Source organism: Candoia aspera, chromosome 2 (genome assembly GCF_035149785.1).
Source record: "Candoia aspera isolate rCanAsp1 chromosome 2, rCanAsp1.hap2, whole genome shotgun sequence".
Classification (NCBI taxonomy): domain Eukaryota; kingdom Metazoa; phylum Chordata; class Lepidosauria; order Squamata; family Boidae; genus Candoia; species Candoia aspera.
In genome coordinates this window covers 75834244-75848249 of record NC_086154.1, presented here as the reverse complement: position 1 = coordinate 75848249, position 14006 = coordinate 75834244, and the positions used below count along the sequence as shown (strand labels likewise).

The following is a 14006-nucleotide window of genomic DNA, read 5'->3' as shown; positions in this document are numbered from 1 at the left end:
CCCTACCCTACTTCAGTGGCCCCTAAACACCTTTCTACATAATCCTGCTATGGCGATCAGCCTTTGCCTACCAATTTAAAGCATTCAACTACTGCCATATTTTAGTTCTACAATGGCTCAGCAGCAGGAATGAGCATAAATCAGCAATAAGCATGAAAGGGAAGAGATGACAGGGATTTCAGGGCAGCTGCAATTTAGCTTGTTTGGAAGGGTGTCATAGGCAGCATGCGCTGTTAGTTCCTCTAAGAGAAATGCTGTCACTCTTCTCCCATTATCCCCCATAGCATTCAAGTTACAAAAGGAATAATCTAATATTTTTTCATTTAATCTTGCTTGTACCCCAGCTGAAGCAGCATACAAACCACAGCCCTCCAGTCTTTCATGTCCTATGCCAGCAAAGAAGAGGCAAAAGCAATTTGTACCAAGGGACAACAGGCAGGATAATTCACTCAGGACTGATGCCTTCCTAGACAGGGCACGCAAATGCTTCTCCATGTGTTCGTACAATGGCATGGCCGTTGTGTTATAAAGCAAAGTATGTATCACCAAGCAATGGCTGATGATGAGCTGTTAAACATTACAGTTGCACTTCCGTGAACTCATTGTAGGAGGAGAACTGCGTTAGTCTTTGGTGGCAAAAAAATCAGGAGTCTGACAGTACCTTTTCTAACTAACAAGGTTTATTAAAAGACATGTTATTAAAAGGTATGAACGCTAGACTCCTGATTTTTATGTGAACTCAGAGAATAGCAGTTCCATGGTGGCACAGTTGAGAATGCCTTGGTACAAGTCTGCAGAGCAACACTGGTGCTTATAGATAACCGCTAGACTGTGGCTAGACTCCTGCAGCAAAACTTGCCTGAAAATGTTGTTTTGCTATTCTTCTAGACCTGTGTAATAATTAGAGAGATGAAATATTGCCAATTAATCCAAGCAGGTCTGGCTTTTTGATTTAATCAACAGCTTTCAGATCTTGATGAAAGAACAGATCATTTCCTACATTGCTGCCAATATTGTTAAATGTTTTGTTTAGCAATGCCATTTGACTTGCTTTAATGAAAATCTCTAAATAAATCAGTACTTTCCTTTTCCCCAAAATAAAATAACTGCAACTGTGTTCATGAACAAAGAAACTTTCTATTATAAATATTTCTGCATTTCATGTTTCATGAAATATATCCAATATTACCTACAATTAGTTTTACTATCCTTATTAATATGCAGAGAATTTAAATGATTAGCCAGAATTGCACCTATGTATGTCTAAAACACAATATCTCCATGTGGCAAAGAATATCCTACCCACAAATATCCTTTGCATTAGCCCAGGACAAGAACAATAGGTTTATTTATATATCTCTAAATAATATCTGATAGTCAGTTTGGTGTAGTGGTTAAGGCATCAGGCTAGAAACTGGGAGACCGTGAGTTCCAGTCCCACCTTAGGCACAAAGCCAGCCAGTGACCTTGGGCCAGTCACTCTCAGGAAGGAGGCAATAGCAAACCACTTCTGAAAAACCTTGCCAAGAAAACTGCAGGGCCTTGTCCAGGCAGTCTCCAAGAATCAGACACAGCTGAACAGATCGATCAATCTATCTATCTATCAATCTATCTATCTATCTATCTATCAATCTATCTATCTATCTCCAGTGAGCACTTTGCTCTGAAAAAAATTATACATAAGCTTGAACACATACACAACTACCTTAATTACAAAAGTGATTAGCTGATATCATAGGCCATTTTTTACAGACTAGTTGAATGGCAGAAAGTATACTTTACAAATAGCCCACGCTCTACGTGGGGCTACCCTTGAAGAGTATCCGGAAGCTTCAGCTGGTCCAGAATGCAGCTGCGCGGGCTATTTGTGGTGTCTCCAGAAGGGCGCATATAACACCTTTGCTACGCGAGCTGCATTGCGTACCAGTTTGCTTCTGGGTCCAATTCAAGGTGTTGGTTATCACCTTTAAAGCCCTACATGGCATGGGGCCAGGTTACCTGAGGGACCGCCTCTTCCCTGTTACATCAACCCGCCACACCCGATCTTGCAGAGAGGGCATGCTGAGGACCCCCGTCGGTAATAGAATTCCATCTGGCGGGGTGCAGGAGGTGGGCCTTCTCTGCAGTAGCGCCCGCCCTTTGGAACATCTTGCCCTCAGAGGTGAGGCTAGCCCCATCACTCTTGGCCTTTTGGAGGAACTTGAAGACCTGGCCCTGCCACCTGGCCTGGGGCAGGGAGGAAAACAGTCATGCCTGGGGTTGGCTAGAACCTTGAAGTACCCCTTCCACGCAAAGACTGAACAAGATCACAGCCATCCAGACTTTACTCTTATTTATATTTATTAATGATATGTAATTTTATAAGGCATTTTTATATATTTATTGTTTTAGTGAGTATTTTGTTGTAAACCACCCAGAGTCCTTCCGGTGGGAGGAGATGGGCAGTGACAAATTTGATAAATAAATAAATAAAAATACTCTCTTAGATACACTATCATAAAATGCTTAATTGTACAGTACGAGCCTTGTCAGTGAAACAAAAACCAAAACAAGTAATAAACTAGCCATTTTTCCTCTGCGATTAGGTACAACAGTATTTAATATGAGTAAAACTGCCCTATCATTTTATAAATATGGACTATATGGACCTTTGTGCCAAGTGGAAAATTGCATTAAAATTGTTTTATTGTGACTGAATCTGATAGTAGCAAACTTCCAAATATGTTCAAAAAAATATGATCTTTGTAATGCGATAGTCCACCTTTGCATTATTGGGCAAATGGTCTTCCCTACTCCTTACCATTGTATACCATTGAAGTTTAACTGCACTGTCTCAGAATGGAAAGCAGTGCTACAGAGCTCCTGCCCTTCATCACACTACTATTTGAGTTTTCCCAGGATCCTCCTGAACACGGACATCTCAAACAAAATCAACGCTTGATTTTGCCCACAACAGCCCCCAGTACCTTTTCAGCACCTGAGAGATCTGTTCCTGCCATCATTTTATATCCTAGATGGGCATCCTCCTGCCCCTCTTGCTAGGGTTCTGTAGCTTTATCGCAGCCAACATCAAACTATAGGGAGGGGGAGAAGAAGCAAATATGTGCCTAGCAAGGGGCAAGTGGGGAAGGAAGGAAACCCAGTAGAGACTGGAGGCAAAGGAGGCTGTCCAGGGCCCCTGTAAGAACTAGAGCAGTCCTAGTTTGCAGATTCCCTAAATTAGGTTGATGAATCAGGCTGAATACAAATCTATATAATAAAATAAATAAGTACATCAATATTGCTTAAGGTACAGTATCCAGTAGATTGCTTAAATAACATAGTTATTTTGTACACAAGCACCAGCATTTGTGTTCTGTTGTGAAGCACCATATGATTTGGGGAATCCACAGGAGGAACTTACAAAGAACAGTATAGAGTTTGAAGTTCATGCTGGAACTGAGTACCTTTTACCCAAACAGAAACAAATCATTCTGCAGGTTAGATGCGTCGACTCCAGCTAGCAAGTGGCTAATAATTGCAAGGAGATGCAAAATGAACATGAAGGAGTACCTCCTTAATTCATTCATGACTTTGAATGCCTTTCCCATGTGACAAGGATTGATGGTCACTGTTCGCTGGTCCTTGTCTCCATCTGCCTCAGGTGGTTGGGGGCACCTCTTGATGCTGAAGACAAGAAAGAAAAGCAAGTAAACACCCCCGTTTAATTTGTAAGATCTGAGATAAAATATGACCTAATAATTAACACAAAACCACTATCTCATTGATTGTCACATATTACAAATGATTACAAGTTTTCAGCTTGCACAACCAGCTGTCCATACTACTTCTGCAAAGTGTAACTGGAGTACTGTTTTAAAATCTCAGCTATGCCAAAGTGAATGCCTTTGACATAACTATGTGAAATATGTGCTCAGAACACATGCACGAATTCTTTGCTTAACCAAGGCAAGCATTTGTGAACAGCATACATGAGCTTTTAAAGATCTCTGCACATTTATGTGTAATTTTTAAAAAAGTATTCACATGGAAAGAAATATGATTAACTCTCTGAGTCTTAGATTTAATAAGAAAATGGTAATGGAGGCAGATCAGTTTTTCTGTCAAATCTTCTTGGGAAAAATGCAGTCATCGTCCTTTTGGGTAAATACAGCATGTCATCTGGATTAAAAAGTAAAAAGTCAAGAGACATTGGAATTACAACTGATCTATTTATTGCACCTGAAAAACAAAGACACTACCAGGAAATGTCTTTTTCCCCCCATGAAATATCCAGATCCAGTGTTTCAAACAATCCACAGGTTTCACAAATCTGAATGGCAATACAATTAACATCATTCACTCTACAGCCACAAACTAAAGTAAATTATTCAGCACTTCATTCATTGATATAAAAAACAGTTCATATGTTCTTTCCCCAATATTTTAGTGCAACTTCAAGGTCAAATGGAGAGGCCTATGGGAGTGAATGTACTGCCTAATCCAAAAGCATCTGATAATAGTTGTAAGGCAAGGCCATTTCTACACTCAGCCCAGAAACAATCACAGAACCTTGCCAAACCAGTTCCATCAAAACAAAACAAAAAACACGTTCACTGGCAGCACTGGCCAATTCAGCTGTAGGTAAACGCTTCCTGAAAAGACAGAAGCCTAACTGAACCATTCCCTAAAGAGAGATGCCTCATGAGCCTGGGGACACAGCAAACCTACCCACAGGGCATCTCACAAAGCCAGCTTTCACTTTTAAACTGGGCCCTTAGCCACCATAAATAGAGGCTGAGAACTGGGCAGAGTGGGTGATTTTGCTTATGCATACAAGGTGCTGGAACCCTTCCTGCTGCTCCTCTGGGTTTTTTTAAGGAAAGCAACCGCTCCTTGCCCTCATTCCTTTCCAGCCTACCGTTTCAGACCCATCTTCATATGCCAGCTCTCCAGTACCACCCTTCCCTGGAAATAATCCACCAGTTGTCTCCCTCCTCTAATATTCAATTCACTTGCTGCCTCTTCTTCTCAGAACACTTCCACCAGACTCCACAGAAAATAAGGCATCCCCTTCAATGCTCCTCTTGAACAGAAGAAAAGAGTCTGGCTTTCAGATGACTTCTACAGAACCTCCTAACCCTTGCCCCCGCCCCTCCCAGGCTTGTGCAATATGCTAGCATAGGCTACCAGGCAAAATAGGTAAGATGGGTTTTGTTCAGTGGAAGGGGAAGAAGCAATCAAGGTGGTTTCTATATACTTTGGCTGGTAGGCCAGAAATGATTGTCTTGGCATGGAGAAGAAAGGGGTAGCAAGCAGTGGGAAATAAAGTGGTGGTTTATTAGGGGGAAAAGGAAACTGCAGCTGGACACTCAGACCTTTGGAAAAGAGGACATTTGCTGGTGAGGCAGCACCAGTAATAACTTATTTATTTATTTATAAATTTATTCACCGCCCATCTCTCCCCTCCCCTATCAGTGGAATTTTAACAGCAAAATTACAGCTATTGGCCCAAAGCAACTGATACATAGGACCCAAGCATGAGAAGAAATGGGACATATTTCACTACGGAAGTGTTGCTCGACCTTGGCAGCTTGGGGAATTCTGAGAGTTGAAGTCCACACATTTTCAAGCTGCCAAAGCTGAGCAACACTGCATTGGGGTCTAGCCCATAAAAAAACTTTTTGCTTGTTGTGGAAGAGAAGTGGGGAAAATGTTACCACTTAGCTAAGAGACAGAAAAACAGCATTTCCCCCCACATTCATGTTTTGAAAGCTTTAAAGTTACATTTATCTGCTCTCTGATTATTCATAGCACTGCTTTGAAGGGCAAGCAAAACTGCCTTCCCGTTGGATTAAAAGTTTTAGTAAAGCTAGCATCCAAAACCTTTTTCTTCAAACTGATCTCCCCAACAGGTTTGCTGGTCAATTTAAACGTGACTATTTCAACGCCAGGGAGTTGTACTCGGTTTACATGCTGCTACTTAGACACATTTGAAAGGTGTGCTGCTTTGTCCATAACAAACCCAGCAGCCTCCATCCTGAGCCAAGGATAAAATGCAAGAGAACTGAACAGATGGACTGAGGGGAAGGAAGCAAATGAGGATGAGTTCTAAAATAAGAAATGCCAAGTACAAGATGAACATCGTACTTCTTGTCTGAAGAGGGAAAGGCTAACTTCTGGAAGGCTAATTGAGAAGCAGTTTGCTCTGCCTTGGATAGCAACGTATTTCCTGAGCCCACAATTCTCTTAATTCGCCCATCAAACTGAAGCACTTAAAGGACAATCATTTCTTAGCAAAGCAAAGGGCTTTTTTTGGTGGGATTCGAATCCACAGATTCCACCAAAGCCTTGAACCTGTACGTCTGTGATCTACCCAGCAGGAATCCACTGCATCCAAAAATGAGAAAAAAGAATACAAAAAAGAAACAGTGAAAAAAAATTATTCTTTACTATCTATAATCCCAGGAGTGGAGACAGCCCTAATGTATATACTGTAGAGTTCATAACGGATGCTCAGTTGTATTGCTGACTGCAGTACAATTCACTTTTTCACCCCAAAGCTTATTTGAAGCAATGCTAAAAAGGGTATTAAAATAGAAATATGCCTCTTTGGAGTAGAAGCATTTAATCTCAATTAACCTGTCGCTCACAGACACCACTGAAATGCAGCTAGAAAATACTGAAAATTGTCAGTGTAGATCTCCATCATTTGAAAATTATTTTAATATTTTCAGATTAGGCTTTAACTGTTAAAAAATAAGAGCCAAGACCTCCCCCGCACCATATAAAAAGTTGAAAAAAATCACACTCACACCCTTTGATCATACCATGATGTGGGAGAAAAACTACGAACTAAAAGGATAGCCTATGACCACCACAAAATAGTTGCCTACTCTTGCCATATCCTACAGCAGAGGTCAGCAAATTTTTCTGCTAAGAAGCATCAATCCTCCTATAACCTGATTTTAAAACAGCCCAGATCCTGCAAGATTCCACCAATCCCATCTCCTGCATTATCCCCATATATTGTGAGATTACGGGCACCTACAATTAATTAATGGGGACTTAATTTTTTCAAGATGGCTTATGGAAATGTAAAAATGATAGCAACAAGTCAATCAAAATACTACCCATGGGAATGTCAGATAAAGTAAAAAAATAAAAACCCACAATTTCTTTAAAATCAAATCAAATTAATTCTTATTAGTAAAATAAGCTTTTTCAGGTAAGAGTGTGTTTTGTGTTTAACGGACATTTGGTTTCCTTCCATTAGTCCCTTAAATCAATGATTACTTCTGAGTTTGGGAACTGAATGCTGCTCCTTGCTTTTCAAGTCCATTTCTAAAACATCAGTGGTGTTGGTACATTAACTATTGTTTTTAACCCAAGTTATGGCTTTATTCTACTTCATTTCTTGCTGTGAGCCTTGAATATGTTATTAGGAAGGTAAGTATTTAAAGAAAGACAGTTAATGTACCAACACAACTGCTGTTTTAGAAATGGACTTGAAAAGCAAGGAGCAGCATTCAGTTCCCAAACTCAGAAATAATCACTGATTTAATGGACTAATGGAAAGAAACCAAATGTCTGTTAAACACAAAATACACTCTTAGCTGAAAAAGCTTATTTTACTAATAAGAATTAATAGCCATTTGCGGGGGAGCAGACAACACTCTCTGTACCAATTCACTAAACAACAGACAAAATTCAGATCCAGCAGAGTTTGTCCATTAAACCTGAAGTCTGCTAATCCAAGGTCCATTAAATCAAAGGTTTGTTGTACTATTATTTAAAATCATTACTGAAGATCCAGAAACAGGAATGAAGGCCAGAACTTTTTACATTTTAGGAAACTATTTTTCCCAAGAGTTCTCACTAGACCCACACAAGAGGGTTTTCTGCTTTGGGGTAGTTGGATTTTTTTTGAGTCTTACATTCTCTCCTTCCTTCTTTCTGCTTCTCTCGTTTCAATCTAAAACCACAAGGACCAGTAATACTACTCAACTACTAGTAATAAATTCTTGGCTGGGTCAACCTCCCCTTTCTCTTATTAGTATTTTCTAAGTTTTATTTTGTATCTTAACTATGTTTTATTACACCAAGGGGAAACTGGGGCTTCTACAGCACTAACAGCTTTTAGGTAAAGGTAAAGGTTTCCCTTGACATTAAGTCCAGTCGTGTCCGACTCTAGGGGGCGGTGCTCATCTCCATTTCAAAGCCGAAGAGCCGGCGTTTGTCTGTAGACAGTTCTGTGGTCATGTGGCTGGCATGACTAAACGGAACACCGTTACCTGCCTGCCGAAGCGGTACCTATTAATCAACTCACATTTGCATGTTTTCAAACTTCTAGGTTGACAAGAGCTGGGACTAGCAACAGGAGCTCACCCTGTCACGTGGATTCGAACCGCCAACCTTCCGATCGGCAAGCTCAGCAGCTCAGCGGTTTAACCCGCAGCACCACCGCATCCCTAACAGCTTTTACCCCTCTCCTTTTCCAGATGTGCTTCTGGAGAACTTAAGTTTTATCACTGTTGTATGATTTAGTCAGCTCCAATAGAAATACCAGCTTACAACATTTTTCAGATTTCTTCCCCCTGAACAAACTAACATGGCTAAAAGACAACAGAAAACATAACGTCTTTTGAAGAAATCATAATGTAGGATGACAATAAAAAATATCCCAGGTATCAGATAATCATACATTGGGAAGCTTTAACAAACAAATCTTAACAATCAAAGGAAGTCAACAATTACTGGTATTCTGTTGTGTTATTTGGACATGTGGAAAAAACTGTACGTGCTTTGTATTCTCTTTGAGATTCTTCCAATAAGCTAGGTCCTATCTTTGAAAGGTGAAAGGATCTTGCTAAAATCATGGAAATAATCTGTAAAGGATGCACAATGTTATATTAATGACTTTGCCTTTAATGGAAATATATAACTGATTAGCTGGGATAATTCAGAGAAAAGAAACAGAAAAAGGTTGTTAGGAAAGACTGATTGCAAAACAAACAAAAAGCTATTAAAAAGGTAGGCTCAGGGATTTAGAAAACAGGACATAATTACTTTTTTTTTTTAAAAAGCCTCAATCTGAAGTTCTTTCACCTAGTGCTACTTCACCACCTTGAGCTCCTGAACAAAAGGCAGGATATACATCTAACAAATAAACTTAAAATTATAATAAATATTTTTTTAAAAAATGCTTTCCATCTATATATGCTTATGATGGTCATTAAAAGATGAGAAGACTATGGCAGTTGCCTCTTTTTCATGCATTCACTAATTGTGACAATACTGTATATCATTATTTACTGGAAAAGGAGAAATCTCAGCTTCAGGCACTGGTCAGTTTTCCAAACTTTCGTAAGCAAAATTAACTTGCTTTCAACACTGAAAATCAGGGAACTTGCCAATATTCTCAGCAACATTAAAATATACTTTGTACTAATGCATAATCAAGAGAGAATCCATTTCAGTGAAGAAGGATAGAATCTGTGTTTGTAACTATCAAACGCATTCCATGGACAGCAGATGTCTTGAAACTATGTACATGCCACGCATGCCTTCTACTGGAATAAACCACGTGCAGAAACACTCCACTGGAATGTAAGATCAGAGTAACATGAAATGGTAGAAGCCAAAATGGATTACTCTTCTACAAGCCTAGGATTCTTGCCATGGACTGAGTAAAGTGGATTTAAGTCACACTATTCTGGAAACTGTTCCAGTCCAGAAGGTGAATAACATGTTCACATACATGTCTATTTACTAAGAAGAAAGAGTTGCATATGATGGGCCAATTACATATGATGAAAAAACAGATAAATTAAACAAAGGTGTGTTCTCCCTTCTCTATTCCATCCCATCCCAAGCTTCTTTCTGTTTTTTCAAAATATTTTAGAAAAAAAAAATTGGAATTACTCAAATGCTGTAGAAGTGGCTTCACCAGAAAACAAGTGGTAAATATACTGAGGACATATATGACATTCAAACAAAGATGCATTAATAATATGGCTCAGGACAAAGTTACTAGAATGGGAAGTAAAAAAAAAAACAACCACTTGCCATCCTGGAAGAAAGTAACGGCAAGTCGTTCCATATCATGCCATGATAAGTCACCAGGAGTCAAGCTATATTGGAGGGCAACCATTTTTTTTCTGTTCAAGTAATATTTTATTTATTACAAGATGTGTTATTTTGAATTTAAAATGTGAATGTTAGAGGACAACCAATACCAACAGATTCATCCATCCCTACCTGTAGGGCTAATATAAAATCAGACATAACCGGCTACAGTAATTGTTATCATTCACTACAGAAACTGCCAGCGGAGGGGGGAAGTGGGACATGTGCCCCAGGCACCAAGCTGGGGGGGCACCCAAATGAGCACTGGGGGGGCACCAAAATGGGCTCGGAATCCATGTTTGCCCCGGGTGACACAGACCTTAGTTGCGGGCCTGACTGCTAGTACAAGAAAGCAATCCCACCAAAACCAGAAAATCCAGTCGATGAAGATAAACTGCAGGCTTCTTGGGGCAATGAGTTGCCAAAGTCTTATATCACATTTAGAGGGAAAGGAAAAGGAAATTTCCAATTCACTCTAATCTCTGCCCATGTCAGTTGCCAACCAAATTAAAATCCAACCAAAGAGAATAGCTGTAGCTCAGGGTTGAACTGTGGAGTCCTTGGTGTTCTCTGAGCTTGGTTGTTTGTTTGCAGATGTTTCATTATCCAACTAGGTAACATCATCAGTGCTGGTTAGTGTGGGGTTTGCTCCCTGTGTCTATACAGTAGCTTGCCCTGACAGTTTTCATGGGGGAGTGGTTCAGAGTGCCACCCACCATGAACAAATGATAGACAACAATAAGGGGTTTTTTCCCCCCTCCCCAGTAGTCATACCCAAGGTATGGATTTCCTTTCACAGAAGAAGTTGACAGGAATCTGTTTTTTAGGTATCAGATTAAAATATGATTATCCTCTCGTGTTGACTCCTGGCGACTGCCTGGACTAGTCCCTGCAGTTTTCTTGGCAAGGATTTTTTGGAAGTGGTTTGCCCTTGCCTCCTTCCTAGGGCTGAGAGAGAGAGAGAGGGACTGGCCCAGCTGACTTTGTGCGTAAGCCAGGGCTAGCACTCCCGGTCTCTAACCTGGTGCTTTAACCTAGTGCTTCCCAAAAGTTTTCCTTCATTATCCAAAATCGCTTATCAGAAAGTCCTTTTTTACTCAATGTAGGTGAAACACTTTAAGTCAATTTAATGGGTTCATAGTTGCTACCCAAAGAAAAACCACTTTTACCCAATTTTGGGTAATTTACCCAGGTTTGGGAAGCACTGCTTTAATCACTACACCAAACTGGTTCTTCTGGTAAGTGGGAATTTTGTGATCGACTATGTGGTCTTATGAGTGCCCTAATCACATGCTTTTAAAATTCTAAATGTGCTCCTAAATGTTGCCTACTCCTGTGCTAAACCATGGTTTACCACACCACACTTTGTCAAATAAACCACAACTGGCTGGGTTCATATGCTGTACCTAGTCACAAACTACAGTTTATAAGCCAAAAGGTCTAGTTCTCCAAAATATACTGGGCCCAAAACATTATCACCCTCCTTTTGGCTTAGTGAATCAGGCCACTGAAAGAGAGAATAGAAGGGCACATTTCACCCACATTAATGGGGCTGATGCCCAGTTACTGGACTCCAGCATTCAGATAACATCAGTAGCAGCACTCCTTCCCATACTAAGAGCAGCAAAGGCAAGCCGTTGCTCTTCTATCTCAACACACAGCAGTTTCCACGTGTTCTTTTCCTGAACAAGTCCAGTTAACAGTGTAAAAAGGAAGTGCTTGACATATCCTGTTTTTCAAAGAAAGCAAGCTTTGAGTTTGCATGGAGGAGGATGGCCAGTATTTCATCAATCTGAATTCTCTCATAGTGAGAGGACAACACTTTTCTAATTTGATTACTGGGAAATAATATAACTTCCCACCATATTTCATATATTACATCTCATCATTCTTCTTAAGCATTTACTAGCATTGTGAGTAACGTAAGTTCCCACGGCTTCATACCAACCCAAAAGTTTTGAATGCAGCCTCCAGACTCCCTCCAAAGGTGCAACATGATAGAGCATGTTAAATATGGAGGGAGTCATCATAAGAATAGCATTTCATTAAATTTCATCATAATTAAATGTAAGCATAACTTACATCAAATTTAGTTATTGTTCTGGCCCAGGCAACCGCTCAGATTTAGCTCTGGGTTCATAACTCATGGCCTTGGGCCCCAAAATTCATGCATTCTGATATAGATTAGTCACCTTTTTATTTAAATGTTAATATAACTTTTGCTTTTTCACCTGCCATCTTACAAGTCATAGCTAGTATTGGCTTTGTTTTTGCAGTAATATCTTTGTAAACATATTGTACTTTTCTTAGTTTAAGTTTCTCAAAAACTTCCAGGTTAAGAAGATCCAAAATAAACATCAAGAACTGCCAAACATCAAAAACAGTAGAAAAATTAGATTACAATGTCTTGGAAGACATCTATTGCCACTCCGCTGGAAACAAGGGTTCAGTTCTTTTCTTATGTGATGAATTGTATAATTTTCTATCATTGAGTAGGGTGCAAAGAAAGATCACTCACTGTGATGCACAATCATATTCAACTCATACCTTATGATCATACAAATATCAGGGAGCTTCAAATGGATTACACCTGGAAATCCGCATAAGAAACTGCCCCCAACTTCGTAGCTATGATTATTCAGTCAGCAACTACCATGATAAGACTGTCAAGGAGCAGCAGCAACTAGCATCCCACACTAAGAAAGCAGATTGTGTGAATCTACCAGGTGTAGCTTTACGAAAATACAAAAGTGTTCCCATAGCAAAGGCTCCCACTCACACATATTTCCTGCAGCTTGAGATTCATTAAATCCAAACAAGTTAACCTTTCACCTATGTAACTGCCGTGCCAAGGAACTAAGCAGGCATGTATATGTGGATTAAAAAGTGAATTGCAGAACAACAGTGGAGAGGGGAGGGGAGGGGAGGGGGAAGAGAAGCAGAAGGCAAAGGAGAGTTCATGCTCGAATCAGCAGGACTGAATCTAATCACTGCTGTTGTATTTTAATGCCTGCCCGGTCAGGGTGGGATGTTCACCCAAAGGTCAAACACACCCATGCACGCACGCCTCACCTCACCATCTTTCCGACGAGTGTATTAAAACTCCGAGCACGAAGTTAAAAGCTTTGCCCCGGCGGAAAGGAATCGGCTTCCCAAAATGACTACCGCTTTCCAAGGAGATACTAGAAATTGCGCCTCGAGGTTCCCCAGAGCAACGGAAGGAGACAGGGAGACACTTTCAAAGAAGGGCCACTGCAGACAGGAAGTGTGTTGGGGGGGATTTGTAGAAGTGCTGAAAGAGATTCGCGATGAATGAACCCTTGATTAAAAGCAAAGTCACACGGTGCAAACGCCACCGCCTCCCTTAAAAAGGGGGAAGATTCACCAGAGGGACCATCTCCAAACGAGGGGCGGCGGCGCAACCTCCGGGGCCGCGACGAATAAACAGACGCAAATAAACCGCGTTGTCCGGAGGTTACCGCAGCCAACTTTCGGGGGATGCTACCGAATTCGGCCAAGGCATCTTCCGCCAGGCTTCCTCAGCCAGCGCCAGGAAGCCCGGAGCGCTCTGCCCACCCTCCACGCAAGCAAAAAGGCGCCTGCCCTCTTCGCATAGCCACGCCGAGCGAGCCGCACAAACCTTTCGTCGTCCATTGTGCGCCGCCGGAGCGGAGCTGGAGCCCTGCTGCATGCGCCCTCGGCTCCTGCCCGCTCGCTTCTCGAGCGCTGCCGCAGCGAACCACTCGGCGCCCTGATTTGGCTGGGCTCAGCCGGCCGCCTTCCTTCTCGCCCCTGCGCCGCTTCCTCTCGCGCCTAAAGCAACAGCAGCAGGTTAACTTTGCAGCAGCCAGGAGAACACTCCCTTCCCAGAGGTCCCCGCTGCCGCCGCCGCCACTCTG

The 14006-nt window shown here is 41.2% G+C and overlaps 1 protein-coding gene across 1 annotated transcript in view; it reads right to left on the bottom strand.

Annotated features, from left to right (window-relative positions):
* KLHL3 (kelch like family member 3) overlaps window positions 1-14006 on the bottom strand; it is a 56437-nt gene extending 42431 nt beyond the window's left edge. The window contains exons 1-2 of the mRNA XM_063292277.1: window positions 13748-14006; window positions 3553-3666 (exon numbers count right to left, since the gene is read on the bottom strand). Of these exons, the coding sequence (XP_063148347.1) occupies window positions 3553-3666; window positions 13748-13761 (128 nt within the window). The 5' untranslated portion in view covers window positions 13762-14006. The remainder of the gene's footprint in view (window positions 1-3552; window positions 3667-13747) is intronic.